Here is a 14,663-nt window from a genome sequence, read left to right on the forward strand (position 1 = left end):
AGATGAGTGTTCCTGAGTAGTGGACCCCTTTTTGAACTAAAGTAAGTGCTTTTAAGTCCTTGTGCAGATCATTTTTGTTCCTAGTATTATATGTATGAACTGAGCTGTTTGTTGGAAAAAGAGATATATATTATTTAGGACAAATTTCATTAAGGATAAATATACTGAGAGACAGTAGTTAGTATACCCAGTTCTTTGAAGAGGTTTCTACAGGACGTCTGTGAATTTACTCCACAAATGATACGTATTACATGCTTTTGGACTCTGAAAACTTTTGTTTGACTTGAAGAGTTACCCCAAAATATTATACCATATGACATTATGGAATGAAAGTAGGCAAAGTAAGCAAGCTTTTTCATTTTTATGTCGTCTATGTCTGCTAACACTCGAATTGCAAATAGAGATTTGTTAGGGTGTTTCTGCAGTTCTGTGGTGTGCTCCTCCTCCCAACTGAATTTATCATCAAGTTGTAATCCCAGGAATTTAAGACTGTCAACCTCTTCTGTCTGCTCTTCTTCATACTTTATGCATATGCTGGGTGGAAACCTCTTACAGGTTCTGAATTGCATATAGTGAGTCTTTTCGAAGTTTAATGTCAGTGAGTTGGCTTTAAACCATTTATTAATAACCATGAAAATATCATTAGTATATCTTTCTAGAACTACACTCGACGTACTATTTATTGCAATATTTGTGTCATCTGCAAACAAAATGAACTCTGCTTCTGGCAGTGTAACTGATGAGAGATCATTAATGTACACAAGAAAAGGCAATGGCCCTAAAATGGATCCTTGTGGGACACCACATGTATTTTCTGATGACTTAATTCACTAGTCCCTTGCACTGACACCCTTTGTTTCCTGTTGGCGAGGTATGACTTGGACCATTTTGCAGCGCTGCCCGTGACGCCATAGAATTCTAATTTATTTAAAAGGATGTTGTGGTTCACACAATCAAATGCCTTTGACAAATTACAGAAAATACCTGCTGCTTGTAATTTGTTATTTAATGAATTAATTACATTTTCACTGTAGGTGTAAATAGCCTTCTCGATATCAGAACCCTTCAGAAATCCTAACTGTGTTCTCGATAATATGTTATTTTTGGTCAGATGGTTGAGAAGCTGCCTGTACATTACTTTTTCTAAAATTTTTAAGAATGCTGGCAAAAGTGAAATAGGTCTGTAGTTTGATGGTATCTCTTTATCCCCTTTCTTGAATAGAGGCTTAACACCTGCACATTTAAGCTAGTCAGGAAATGTCCCAGTTATAAATGATTGGTTACACAAGTAACTTAGAATTGTACTAAACTCACAAGAACATGCCTTAATTAACTTTGTTGATATTTCATCATAACCACTAGAATGCTTTGTTTTTAAAGATTTTATTATGGAAGTTATTTCTTTTGGTGAAGTGAGTTACATATTCATGTACCTGAAGCTATTTGTAAAGGCTAGTTTCAGATATTCGAGGGCATTATTTACTGATCCTAACAATCCCATTCTATCAGTAATGGATATAAAGTACTTATTAAATAGATTTGTCATACTATGCCCCATTGTTTACTAATGTGTCATCTACCCTTAATGCTATTTGCTCCTGTTCCTTTCTCACTACGTCCCATATTGTTTTTATTTTGTTCCCTGACATTGCTATCTTCTTCTCAGAGTGCATTTGTTTAGCTGTCTGAATTACTTTTTTTAAAATATTTTACAGTATTCCTTGTATTTGGCTAAATCACCAGCATTGGAGCTATTCTTGGTCGACAGATACATTTTCCTTTTTGTCTTACAGGAAATCTTTATTCATTGTGTAATCCATGGTTTTGTTATAGACTCCTGTATAATATGAGTAACTTGTAGAGGAAAACAGTTTTCAAGCATGGTACTGATATTGTTCATGAATGTGTTATATTTTGCATTCATGTCATGAGCACTATAAACATCTTTCCAGTTCATATCTTTGAGCAGTTTTCTAAAACACTCAATTTTTGGTTGATTGACTACTCTCCTGTACTCAGATTTAGCAGTCTTGATAATCTGCTTAGAATTTACATCTAAAACAAGGAGCTGCATGTCATAATCTGATAGTCCATTTATAAAAGGTTTTATAAATGATTTTGTTCCTTTGATTTGTCTCTAAAATGTTATCAATGGCTGTCCTTGAGGATTTAGTGATCCTAGTTGGAAAGTTTACAGTGTGAGTTAGATTGAAAGACAACATTACTAACTGCAGTAAATGTTTACTGGAAGATTGCATTAGAAAATCTGTATTAAAATCACCAGCAATCAAAATTTCTTTGTTTCTTCCTGTTGAATAACCCAAAAGAGCTTCTAGATGATTTATGAATAGATTATAATTTCCTGCAGGTGCTCGGTAAATAGTTACTATTATATAGGATCTGTTATGTAACTCTATTTCTGTTGCAAATGCTTCTAGATGCTGGTCTAAACAGAATTTAATAATGTCAATGTTCTTGAATTTATGGCAGTTTTTAATAAATGTGGCAACTCCTCCTCCATCCATATCTACACTGCAGAAGTAGGAAGCTAACTTAAATCCTGAAATGTCTAACATATCTATACCAGTGGTCACTTGATGTTCAGAGAGGCAGATTATGTCAATTTGGTTAGATGAATTTATTTCATCAATACAAATGAGTAGTTCATCAACTGAGTTCTGAGTCCCATTCTGAGTCCCAGAATGTTCTGGTGTAATAAAGATAACTGATGCTGCATACTAATGGGATTATAACTGCTTACTTTCTGTTAAACATTGTTTAAATGGAGGCTGTATGCAAAAATCTGACTCCTGTTCATCTGTTTTCTCAAACTGAGTGTGTCTGCCGATCTCCCTTAAAACTAGTTTTCTTTCCCCCTTCCCTATCCTAAAAATGGCATCCCTCTGACACCTGTGACCACTGGTATTTTACCACTTGTGACATTGTCCCCCCTTAAGTTTTCTGCAATCAACCCAGACAGTTTTCCCTTCCCTTTCCTATTGAGGAGAAGCCCATGCCTAGCGTAGTCCCACCTATCGATAGCATCCACAGGAACCAAACCAATATGGGACCCCATATCTGTCCTAAGCAGCCACTCCAAGTTCACCCTACCTTTCGCGAGAGTTCAAATGAGGCCAATCATGGCGTCTCAACACAGACACAAATCCCACACTCGTATGCTTTGTTGCTCATGCTATGTGGTCATAGAGATATTTATAACGACATTAACAAGACATTCCACACCTCTGAAACCATTCCATACCATATTCTCCTTTTTCAGAGCATTCTAGGCCACTGCTGAGCAAAATTCTGTGTGCAACAACACTGTACGAAGTGAATTACTTTGTTTCCTTTTCTTTACTTTACAAATAACTGAGCAATCAAATGTGTCCACTGAGGATGACATGATGAGACCCAACAAGCTCCTCACACATTTCATGAAAGGGTAAACCCATTCTTGGAGTTAAATAACAAGTCATTTAAGCTGACTTTTCTTTTGGATAAAAGTACTGTAAAGCAGTTGGAACTAAGGCTCAGGGACTATCTGATGAAACAAACCAAAAGAAACCAACCTCTGTTTGCAATGTGCATGCTGCTGTTAACCTTAAGATTTTACGCCACAGGAACCTTTCAAATAGTGGTTGGTGATCTGTTTAAAGGATACATAGCAACAGCTTGCAGAGCTATCCATGAAGTATCGGCCTTATTTGAGAATTAAAGTTAACAGCAACTTTCCTTAACCTTGTTGGCCATAGTGACTTTTATCTGGCCTCCTCCTTTTTTTTTCACTCAGTTATATCTTTATACTAGGCCAACACAATTTTCAGCACCACATCTTTCTCAAATTGAAAGGGTTTGACGATCGCTCCTTTTTCTGTTTACTTGCTCCTACAGTTATAGCACGAAATGTTGGATAATGAACGCTGCTTATCGACAATGTACAATAAATAATTTCAGATGAAGCACAATAATCATGTTGATAGTCACTTTTAGCCATGTTGCCAAGCACGTTACGTGCTACCTAAGATCAAACTGAATCTGCTTCGGTGGACCCAAGTTTAACATTATACAATAGAGCCAACTCCTGAACGTAGTTCAATTTCTGATCTAATGTCAAATTTGATCTCCAGTCAGCGATTTTTATAAGATCAGCACTAAATTTCATGTTAAATAATATTTGATGATGTCAGTAATTAATGATTCATAGACTATGATAATATACAATATAAAAGTAATTACAGTAGTACTTTTTTTTGATAACGTACCTTGCAAAACAGTGGTAACATATTATACAGCTTATCATCACGTTCTTTTTCAGTCAGTGGGTGTGAGGGATGTGTATATTCAGAGAATAACTTCTTAAGGTGCATTAATCCCAGAGCTGTATGCTGAGGGTTAGAGTTAGCTTCATCTTGTGACATGGAGGGGAGGGTCCCTCCCCGAAACTTCCGCATTATGTTCATTTTGCTGTCCTGCAATTTCACACAAAATTTTCATTATCGTCCAAGTTTTGTAACAACAGCAATAATAATAATAATAATAATAATAATAATAACGGATCATTACCTAACACCAAATGACTACATAATATTCCTGTCACATTAAATACACATTTGACAATACCAAAAACTGCTCCAAATTATGAACATAATAATTTCAGTTAAAAGACAGTATATATCAGCAGTGTCAGCTTCTAAGCAGTGCAAAAATGATATTTCCTTACATCTCTGTAGCTAGCATAGAAACTCACAAAAAGCAGGTGATTGAATATTGTGTTTCTTGTTGACTTCTTTGAGCTACTATTTTAACAAGGCAACAAATCCTTGTGCCACATGGTCTGGTAAACAGCACAATGTCGGCCTTTTACCATAATTTTGGTTTGTGCGTTGACTGTGTTCTGAATGCGTTTAATTATTATTTGCAATTGCCGCGACAGAATCAGAGTAGTCCATTCAGCATCACATACTGTTCCAGATTGCACACTATGAACGTACCGGCTACACAGAAAATTCAAAACACAATTAAAAAAAAAAACTAAACAGCAATTGAAGATTGCTCCTATTACCCTCATGCTCATAAATTAAGGATAACTGCAGAATATGATGCCACACAACGTGGCACTACACAAAACTGCAGCTAAGAGCATAGGCACATAGGGAACACACACTACACAGATCAGTGAGTCCACAGCATTGATGATAAGTTGAGAAAACCATCCAGAAAAAAATGTGCTACAAAATGCTACTGTTTCCTGCACATGTACCCCAACATCAATATGGGATATGATCACCATACACACGTACACAGACCGCAAAACGGGTTGGCATACTCTGGATCAGGTGGTTGTGCAGATTCTGGGGTATAGCCTCCCATTCTTGCACCACTGCCTGTCGGAGCTCCTGAAGTGCCGTAGGGGTTTGAAGACGTGCAGTGATACATCAACCAAGAGCATCCCAGATGTGCTTGATGGGGTTTAGATCTGGAGAAAAGGCAGGCCACTCCATTCACCTCTTATCTTTTGTTTCAGGGTACTCCTCCACGATGGAAGCTTGGTGGGGCCATGCGCTATCATCCATCAGGAGGAAGATGGGACCTACTACACACCTGAAAAGGTCGACACACTGGTGCAAAATGATGTCCCAATACACCTGATCTGTTAGAGTTCCTCTGTCAAAGACATGCACGAGTGTACATGCACCAATCATAATCCAACCCCACACCATCAAACCACGACCTCCATACAGGTCCCTTTCAAGGACATTAAGGGATTGGTATCTGGTTCCTGGTTCATGCTAGATGAAGACATGGCGAGAATCACTGATCAGACTAAACCTGGACTCGTCCGTGAACATAACCGGGGACCACTGTTCGAATGACCATGTACTGTGTTCTTGACACCAGGATTTACAGGCTCCTCTGTGGCCAGGGGTCACCTTGCAGGTCTCCAGGCAAATAAACCATGTCTGCTCAGTCATCTGTAGACTGTGTGTCTGGAGACAACTGTTCTAGTGGCTGCACTACTGTCCCGAGCAAGAGTGGAATAGAAGGGAGAACCGATACAGGTACTCAGGGTACCCTCCGCCACACACCGTCAGGTGGCTTGCGGAGTATGGATGTAGATGTAGATGTAGACTAGCTGTAGAACTCCGTGGCCATCTGCGGGCACTGATGGTAAGATATTGGTCTTCTTGTGGTGTTGTACACTGTGGACATCCCACACTGTAGCACCTGGACGTTTCCTGTCTGCTGGAATCATTGCCATAATCTTGAGATCACACTTTGCACCATAAGCATGTCTGAAAACGTCTGCACATTTACTCGCTGCACCGTACTCTGACGTGCAAAAACACACCTCTGTGTATGTGGACTGATGCCAGCACCACCATGCGACGACTGCAGGTCAAATGCATTGCATGTTCATACCCCGAGCTGATTTAAACCCACAAACTGCCCACCAGAGTGTTGTTTCACCATGTATCAGCATTATCCTTAAATTATGAGCATGAGTGTAGATACAACAGTAGAGGGTCTGCAGCTTGTAATGCCCTAAATTCATGGCATTCTAGATTCAAAGTAACATAAATGCAGACAAGTCAATCATACAGGCAATAATTCAAACAGTTTGTTTCAAGTCTGCTGTGTTAGAAAAGTTGATTACTAAGATGGCATCAATTCAAGATAAGGTGCATCTGTTGTGATAAGCCAAAATTTGCTCTATCACTATGGAGCAATGAAGTTTCTCAGCGTGTCTCACAAAACAACACCAAATGTTGACAGGATAAAAATGTAACAGACTGTTTTTGGACACAGTACATCTGTGTAAAACATCTGAATGCGGAAAGTGTTTCATTTGAGGTAGAAGATGCCTTCAAATGATCATGCACAGTCCAAGGAAGTCAACTTGGCATACTTCACACAAATTTTAAAATCCTTACACAACCGTGCATGATATCCTGAAATAGTATCTTTGGCTGTGTGCATTAAAAGTGCAGATCCTGAAGATGCTGCTGGCTACAGACAAGAAACAGCAAAACAACTTGGTTTACAATGTGCCGAGACATATTGAGAAAAAGAATATTATTCTGAGAAAGGTTATGTTGCCTATTACAGACACATTTCAATAACAGAAGGCATAATGTCTGATGTAGGGTCCACAGTGTTCAGGAAAACAAATCTCACACAGCAACAAAATTGATGTCTGTTGTGGCCTGTTTTGTAATATGATCATTGGGTCATTTTTATTCACAGAAGAAACCAAATAAGTGTCAACACACACAGATACGTTGGCTGAATAGGTATTTTTATTGCTTGTACAAATACAGCCACATCTTGTTTCAGCTGTATGGTGTTGGTGTTCTGTTCCACCAGGCACTAGAAATGCCAGGGGATCTACAAGAAACTTTTAGGTAAAAGTGGATGTGCAATTACTTTGCCACTTGAATATTGTGTCCCTCTTTTTATTATTCTGGGACTACAGTAATGATCAGGTTTACACTGCTGAAATGGCTGACCTTCAAATCATCTGGGACCAGACTGCAAATGCCATCACCAGCACAAGTATGCAAATGTTACCGTGCCTTTGGGTATATACTGGGCATTCTCTGTGCACCCAGAAGAGCCCACTCTCCAGTGCTATGGTTGTTATTAGAAAACAAACTTTACACCTCTGCAAGTTTGTAAATGGGAAGACATGAAAATTTTGGTTCATATCAGGAATCTGTCCTCACTATAGACATCAAGCTTTTAGTTTTGAAAAAGAGTTGTATGTAGCACCAACAATAAAACCTCATAACTTTTTCTATGACTAAATGTTTCTCTTATCACCCACTATAAGTTGGTTGGTGAAGCATGGGCATGGATAAACAAAACAGTACTGAGAAAAGCAGCACAGCATTCACCAATGGCTACTACATTGATAATTCATGCAGTATTGTTTGATCAGCAACACAATACAAAACTAATGAGCCAATATATTCTGCCATCTACTCAAGCAGGGAACCAGAAGAAAAGAGAACAACCCCCCCCCCCCCCCTTGCGTGTTACAACTGGTGTACCACCCCAGTTAAACTATACCTCAGCACAGATGAATAACATACTACTCTCACATCGAAACCCCCAATCTAGTCCAAATCCATCAATGAAGTACAAAATGTAAAACTGAAAGCATGTTTATTACTGACAGCAACATGCAGCCAGAATGGAACTGATCTCCTGGACAGAGAATGAAGGTATATTTACAAACATCAAATATTCCAGATCTTTAAAAAAAATTGCAAAGACAAGACATTTCAAGAACACCCAGTAATGATAAACAGTGAATAATAAATAGCTGCTGATGGTTGGTTTTGAACCAGTTACTTGCAACCACTGACGCTTACAACTACACCACAAAGCAAGCAGCATAGTCTGTGGCATCACTACCTATACTGGACAAACAGCAACCCGCTGTTTCAAAAGTCCTCACTGAAGCCAACTACAGCACCCTGGACCTACATTTTGTCAATCGTCCCCTGTATGGCAGCACTTGCAGATCCTCATGTTCTGGTCATTATCATTACTTTCTCTTCAGTGTAATGAGCATCAAAGGTAGTCCCTCCTGTTGGAGCTCCATGACCAAGTGAGTCTTCAGTTTGTTCCTTCCCACTATTGATCCGTACCTCTGGATTGTAATAGGGCTTCATACAGAGGAAACTGACAACATCCCCATGCTTTTGTCTTCTTGATGAATGGTTGTAGTCCTCAACTTCATATGTCACATCCGAAAAGCAATGAAGGAGAAGATACAGCACAGAGTAGCATTTTACTAACTTTCACAATAGACAAACTTTCTGCACAGGTATAAAAAACCATACTAAGTTTCCCGAGCTACCTCTCACTGTCAGTGCTTATTTTTAAAACACTCCTGGTATTTCTTTGGGCGTCCACAGTCTGTATGTGAGCCAGCTGCCTTGTTTCTTTGGCCCTGGTAATGAGGTGTTTTGCACAATTATCTTGAGTATAATACAGCTGACCAGTATAATACAGTTAACGATAATCATTTCAGGCTTGCGGCTGTGGAGCAAAAAGAATGGAGGGAAGCCCATAGTGTCTTGCTGCGCTCTTTAGTAAGCGTTGTATCCCTATCTTTCTGTTTGACCTCAAGATACACAGACAGCATATATTCCACAGTTTTATTAAAGTGTTCTTTGTGGCCATTTGCCTGTGGCTATTGTCATCCTGTGGGTGATGTTGCAACATGAAATTATCTTCAATTTTAGTCTTGACTGGAAAACTTTCCCATGATCAGAGTCATCACACAAGAACTTTGCAATTTTCGGTCTTCAGCAGCTGGCACAACTTTGCTGACAGCATAGCAAGTGAGCTCATTGGAGACTATTACCCATCAATTCGAGTTTATCGACTGTGGCAACCTCCATAAGAGTTCAAGCTTAATTAGGTGGAATGGTGCTCTACAGGCAAGAGTGGTACCAGATGCCCCAAACTTAATTGCAGCGCATGCTTCTTTCATCGGCATTCCTTAAAGTGGCTCACACATTCTCTAATGAACTGATAAGAGACCTGGCCAGTGATACTGGTGTCTCATTTGGGTAGAGTCTTCACCAAACTCTGCAGATCAGATGTCGGAACAGCACTGTGGAAATCCTTCATGACTGCTGGCTGCAGATGAGCTGGGGTGATGAGTAACCATTTGTGCCCCATCATGTCACAGACCCTCTTATACAATCGTCCAGTTATTAACTGGTACCCTCTTCAGGTTGGTTCCTCATTCTTCAAGGCTTCTCCCCCTTTTCAGCAGTGATGTCATTTAACACAGTGATGACAGATTTCTTCCACACTGCTGTGTTCCGTCAAAGCATTCCTTACGAGGAGGTCAATGTCCTGGTGTTTGCTTATGGTTTTGTGTACCATTGCAACATCGTACTCCTGAAGCCTCAGTGCCCAGCTTGCCGTTTAACCAGATGGGTCCTTCAGATTACTCAGCCAGCACAGAGAATGGTGATACATCACAATGATGTATGGTTTGCCAAATCAAAACAGACAGAACTTGTTCAAGCCCCAAACAATTGCTAAGAATTCTTTCTCAGTTGCAGTTTATTGTTTTTTTTTTAGGGAAGGAGACCAGACAGTGAGTTCATCAGTCTCATCAGATTAGGGAAGGACGGGGAAGGAAGTTGGGCATGCCCTTTCAAAGGAACCATCCTGGCATTTGCCTGGAGCGATTTAGGGAAATCACAGAAAACCTAAATCAGGATGGACGGACGGGGGATTGAACCGTCGTCCACCCGAATGTTTCTCCATTGTAGAGTAGTTGTTCTCAGTCTTGGACAGTACTTGACAAGTAAAAGTTATCATCTTTAGAGCACCTGCCTGAATTTGTATTAGAACTACTCCTATCCCAAAGCTGCTAGTGTCAGCATGAAGTTGTGCCTTGGCATTCAAATGAAAAATACTAGAACCGGAGATGATGATAATACCTCCTTGAGGAAAAGGAAAGATCTTTCTTTCACCTCATTCCAATAAAGTTTGGCATCTCTCTGCAGTAGTCCTTGCAATGGATGTGGCTTGATAGAGAATTCTTTAATGAACTGCTGGTAATATGAGCACATCCCAAGAGAACTTCTCATATCATGAATGTGCCATGCAATCAGATAGCCTTTAAATACTCTTCTTTTCCCTGGACCAGGGCGGACTCCATCGCCATTCACTAAGTGCCCAAGATTTATATTTCTTGGATGACAAAGAGGCACTGTTTTGGATTCTGGTGGAGACCTGCAGTTTGAAAACTCTTGAACACAGTTGTCAGTCAATTTAGAGGTTCTTCATAGAAATGACAACCTCATCCACATAACAAAGATATGTCATACATTTAATATGTCACAAAGCAGGTTGTCCACCATGGGTTCAGTGACTGGAGCATTACATAGTCAAAACAACATACCTTTGAACTCAGAGGCCATCAAGAGTTATGAAGTCAGTCTTTTCCCACTCAGCCGCATCAAACTTGATTTCCCAGTAGCCTGTTTGTATCTTCATAGTTGAGAAGTACTTCGCTCTTTCAAGCAGTCCAGAATGTCGTCAATGTGTGGCAATGGATACACATATTTCTTCATTATTTTGTTCAGCTGTCAGTAGTGATCACAGAAATACTGTGTGCTGTCCTCCTCCACAAGGAGGATAGGAGAGGACCAAGGACTCTCTGAAAGTTCAATGTCATCACCTTGCAGCAGCATCGCCACTTCCTACCAGATTAATCATTGTTCAGCCAGTGACTTTATATGAGCACTGGTTAATTGGTGGACAATCCCCAGTGTTAATATGGTTTATCACTGCCTGCTTGGTCTGTCTTTCTTCCATCTCGGATTTAAAAGCATCCAAAAATTGATGCAGAATGGTTTTTACTCGCCCACATTGTCCCTTGGTCAGATCATATCCTACTGGCAATTCAATAGTAGCTTCCTCCCTTGCATTGTCTGTAGAGCACTAAACTTCTGTTCCTAGACTGGTCTGACTGCACCTATGGACACACCTTTAGGGATTAGTTGTGAATGCTCATGACAATAAGTGATCCAAAATTCTCCTTGACATCCAAAATGCTTATAGCAATTACTGGGATGTATATTTCTTTTGAGTTGTTTTTTTGCAATAGGAAAAAATCTTTGCACTATAGCTGTGCATCTAAACTGACAATTGGAATTCATCTCAATTATGATAATGAGATAACAATGTCTTCAAAGGCAGACAGATGTCCCGAGCAATCTTTGTTATATGTGCTCAATGAAACAGCTTTGTGAATCTGAAGCTCAGATCTTTCACCGTCTGTGATTGCTTGTGATGCCTGCAAGAAGTCCCATCTGAGAATAACATAATGACTACATTCTGTTAAAATGATAAATTTGGAGGGCTCTTTTGTATCATTGATAGTTATTTCACAATACATGTACCTGTTTGCTAGGGATATTTCGTATTTGTGACCTTCAGCACAATCAGTTTTCTATCATATAACATAGTCTTCTTTAGCTGGCAACGATAAAGCATTTGATATTAGGGAAAAGAGCCCCCTGAGGCAACTAGTGCCTGTACCAATTGCTCGTTGATGAGGATGTCAATGAGATATCCTGTCATCTTGATAACTGTCATCCTTGGAAGTTTTTCAGCTATGGTGCCCTCACCTTCATAGACAGTCGTGCTGCTTAGTTTTCCCGAATTCATCAACTAGGTGAGCAGATGGTATCTTGGTAAGATGATGAGGAATGGCTATGGCATGCTGGCAAGTAACCTTGTCCAGGGTACAGTAACAAGCTTTGACCCACAGTTCAACTATATTATCTGCAGTTGACCGGCTTGAATAGGACTACTGAGATGGTTGACGTCTTGCAGCAAAATAATTGTTGAATGTTCATCTTCTTTCTCTCTAGTAGTGTACAATGTATCAAGGATGCCCACAGTGAAAACAGATTGGTGTATTGTCCTCTGTCCTCCAAATGTCTGCTATTCTATAAGGTCTTGATGGAGGAGTTGGTTGTACCTAGCTTCGTCAGATGCTGGGTTCTCATTTGGCAGCGATTGCATAATGGCGAGCTGGCTAAATTTCATTTTTCATTATGTGTTTAATTGGTGCCAAAGATCAAAACACATGTTCAATGTTGTCCTCTACCTCCTGACATATGCGGGTCAATATTCACGGCTGCTGTCCCTTGTGTACTCAATCCAACATTTCTGGCTGCCACACACCTGTTGTATCTTTTCTCCTGTGATCTGACTTGTGGTCATCTATCACAACTGTCTTAGAGACCACATTTGGGAGCCAATCATGCTTCTTATGTCTGACTCTATTCTGCTGCATTTCCTCAATGTGCTGGGACCATCTGATGAATTATTCTGTTGTTGTGACATTGTACATCAGAAGAGCTTGCTATGTGTCTTCGGCAACTCTTCCATCAAATGTAAGATTTTGTCAGCTTATGTCATATTTGCATTTATAATGCTGCAAAGAGCCAAAACTTCCTGTATTTATGACTGTTGTTTCACTATGATGTTGGGCCCTGTTCCTCTGTCATTGTGCTAAGCGGACTTGCTGTTGATTGTCAGTAAAGGTTTTCTTTGGTTCAGCCTGTAATTTGTCCTAGCTGCTGAGCTTCTCTTTGTCATTCTCAAACTGTCACCGGACTGTCCACCCAAGTGAAAGTACGCATTTGCCAACCACACCATATTATCCCAATTGTTGTATTTGGAGACTCGGTCAAATCCTTCCATTTCTTTAGATGGGTCTTGCCTGATGTGCAAGTGGCTTACTGCTACTTGGGATCCACATATCCTGAATCTATTAATCTTAGCAATGATGTACTCCTTGTATTCCACTTACTGTCCATGAAGGTGAGACTTTTACGCTGACTAATTGGAGCCACAGTCATGTACATGTCTTCAGGTCCCACGTCTCCGTCAAACAATGACACAACAAACCCACAATCAAGTCTAAATGTGAAGAAGGCAGGGTTTTCAGTTAAGCATAACACTTAGAAATGAAATCACATTTATCACTGACACCAACAAACAGGCAGAATAGAATTGATCTTCTGGATAGAGAACGCAACTATCTCTACAAAAACCAAACATTCCAGAATGCTAGTATTTATACAAACATAGAATATTACAGGTACACAAACACCACAAACATACGCTATTTCAAGTAAATTCCAGTAACAACAAATACTAAACAACAGATAACGGCTGGTGGTCAGTGGTCAGGTCTGAACCGATGACCCACAGCATATTAGCCAGTGGTGCTAACAACTACAACACACTGCATGCACCAGAGGTTACAGCAATGTTAGTGTCAGTTGATCTGAGAAACAGCTGAAATAGCTAAAATTGAACAAAATCCATGGAGCAATGAAATCTGTATCAGATCCTATACATAACTTAAGACTGCGGGATGATTCTACGGCCACAAAAGTACATTTTGTGTAAGGACTGGAAAAACAAGACAAGACAAGACAAAAGACAAGACAAATTAGGGCTTGCATGAAGACATATAGAAAGTCATTTTTCACTTGATCTATTTGGGATTTCTTGGAACAACATCTAGGAAGTGGTAGTACCTAAACTGCACATTGTGCACATTTTTTGCACCTCTAACGACTTTAATGTTGATGACAGGTCATATTTCAATCTTTGTTCCTGGGGTAACACATCTTTAAGAAAAAAAGTCTTCTGCCCTGTAAAATGTGCTGTAAGAATAATATGTCATGCTCGTCCACAATCGTTTTGTAGATATCTGTTTAAGGGAGTTGGGCAATCTGACTATTGCTTCACAGCATATTTATAACCCCACAAGGTCTTTTGTAAATAGTCCACTGCAGTACAAAACAATGATGTACACTATTACAATACCAGAAGAAAAAAATGACATTCACTACTCCACAATAATGTTGTCTTTAGCATAAAAGAATTGCACACTGCTGCAACTAAATTTTTTGATCACTTAACCAGTGAAATAAAATGTCTGATGGACAGCAAAGGAAAATTTGGAAAGAAACTGAAGAAGTTACTCCACGAGAACTATTTCTATTCCACAGAAGAATTTCTGTCATTGTAACATATAAAAGTTGGTAGGCAGCAATTACTAACTCACATCTCACCACTCAATAGTAAAAAAATAATAA

General features: G+C 39.6%; 1 protein-coding gene across 1 annotated transcript in view; it reads right to left on the reverse strand.

Moving 5' to 3' along the window:
• The window catches only part of LOC126281874 (WD repeat and FYVE domain-containing protein 3), a 289,780-nt gene that overhangs the window by 266,915 nt on the left and 8,202 nt on the right, over positions 1–14,663 (reverse strand). Inside the window, exon 2 of the mRNA XM_049981155.1 lies at positions 4,266–4,472. Coding sequence (XP_049837112.1) covers positions 4,266–4,463 — 198 coding nt within the window. The 5' untranslated portion in view covers positions 4,464–4,472. The remainder of the gene's footprint in view (positions 1–4,265; positions 4,473–14,663) is intronic.

This window comes from Schistocerca gregaria, chromosome 1 (assembly GCF_023897955.1).
Source record: "Schistocerca gregaria isolate iqSchGreg1 chromosome 1, iqSchGreg1.2, whole genome shotgun sequence".
Lineage (NCBI taxonomy): Eukaryota > Metazoa > Arthropoda > Insecta > Orthoptera > Acrididae > Schistocerca > Schistocerca gregaria.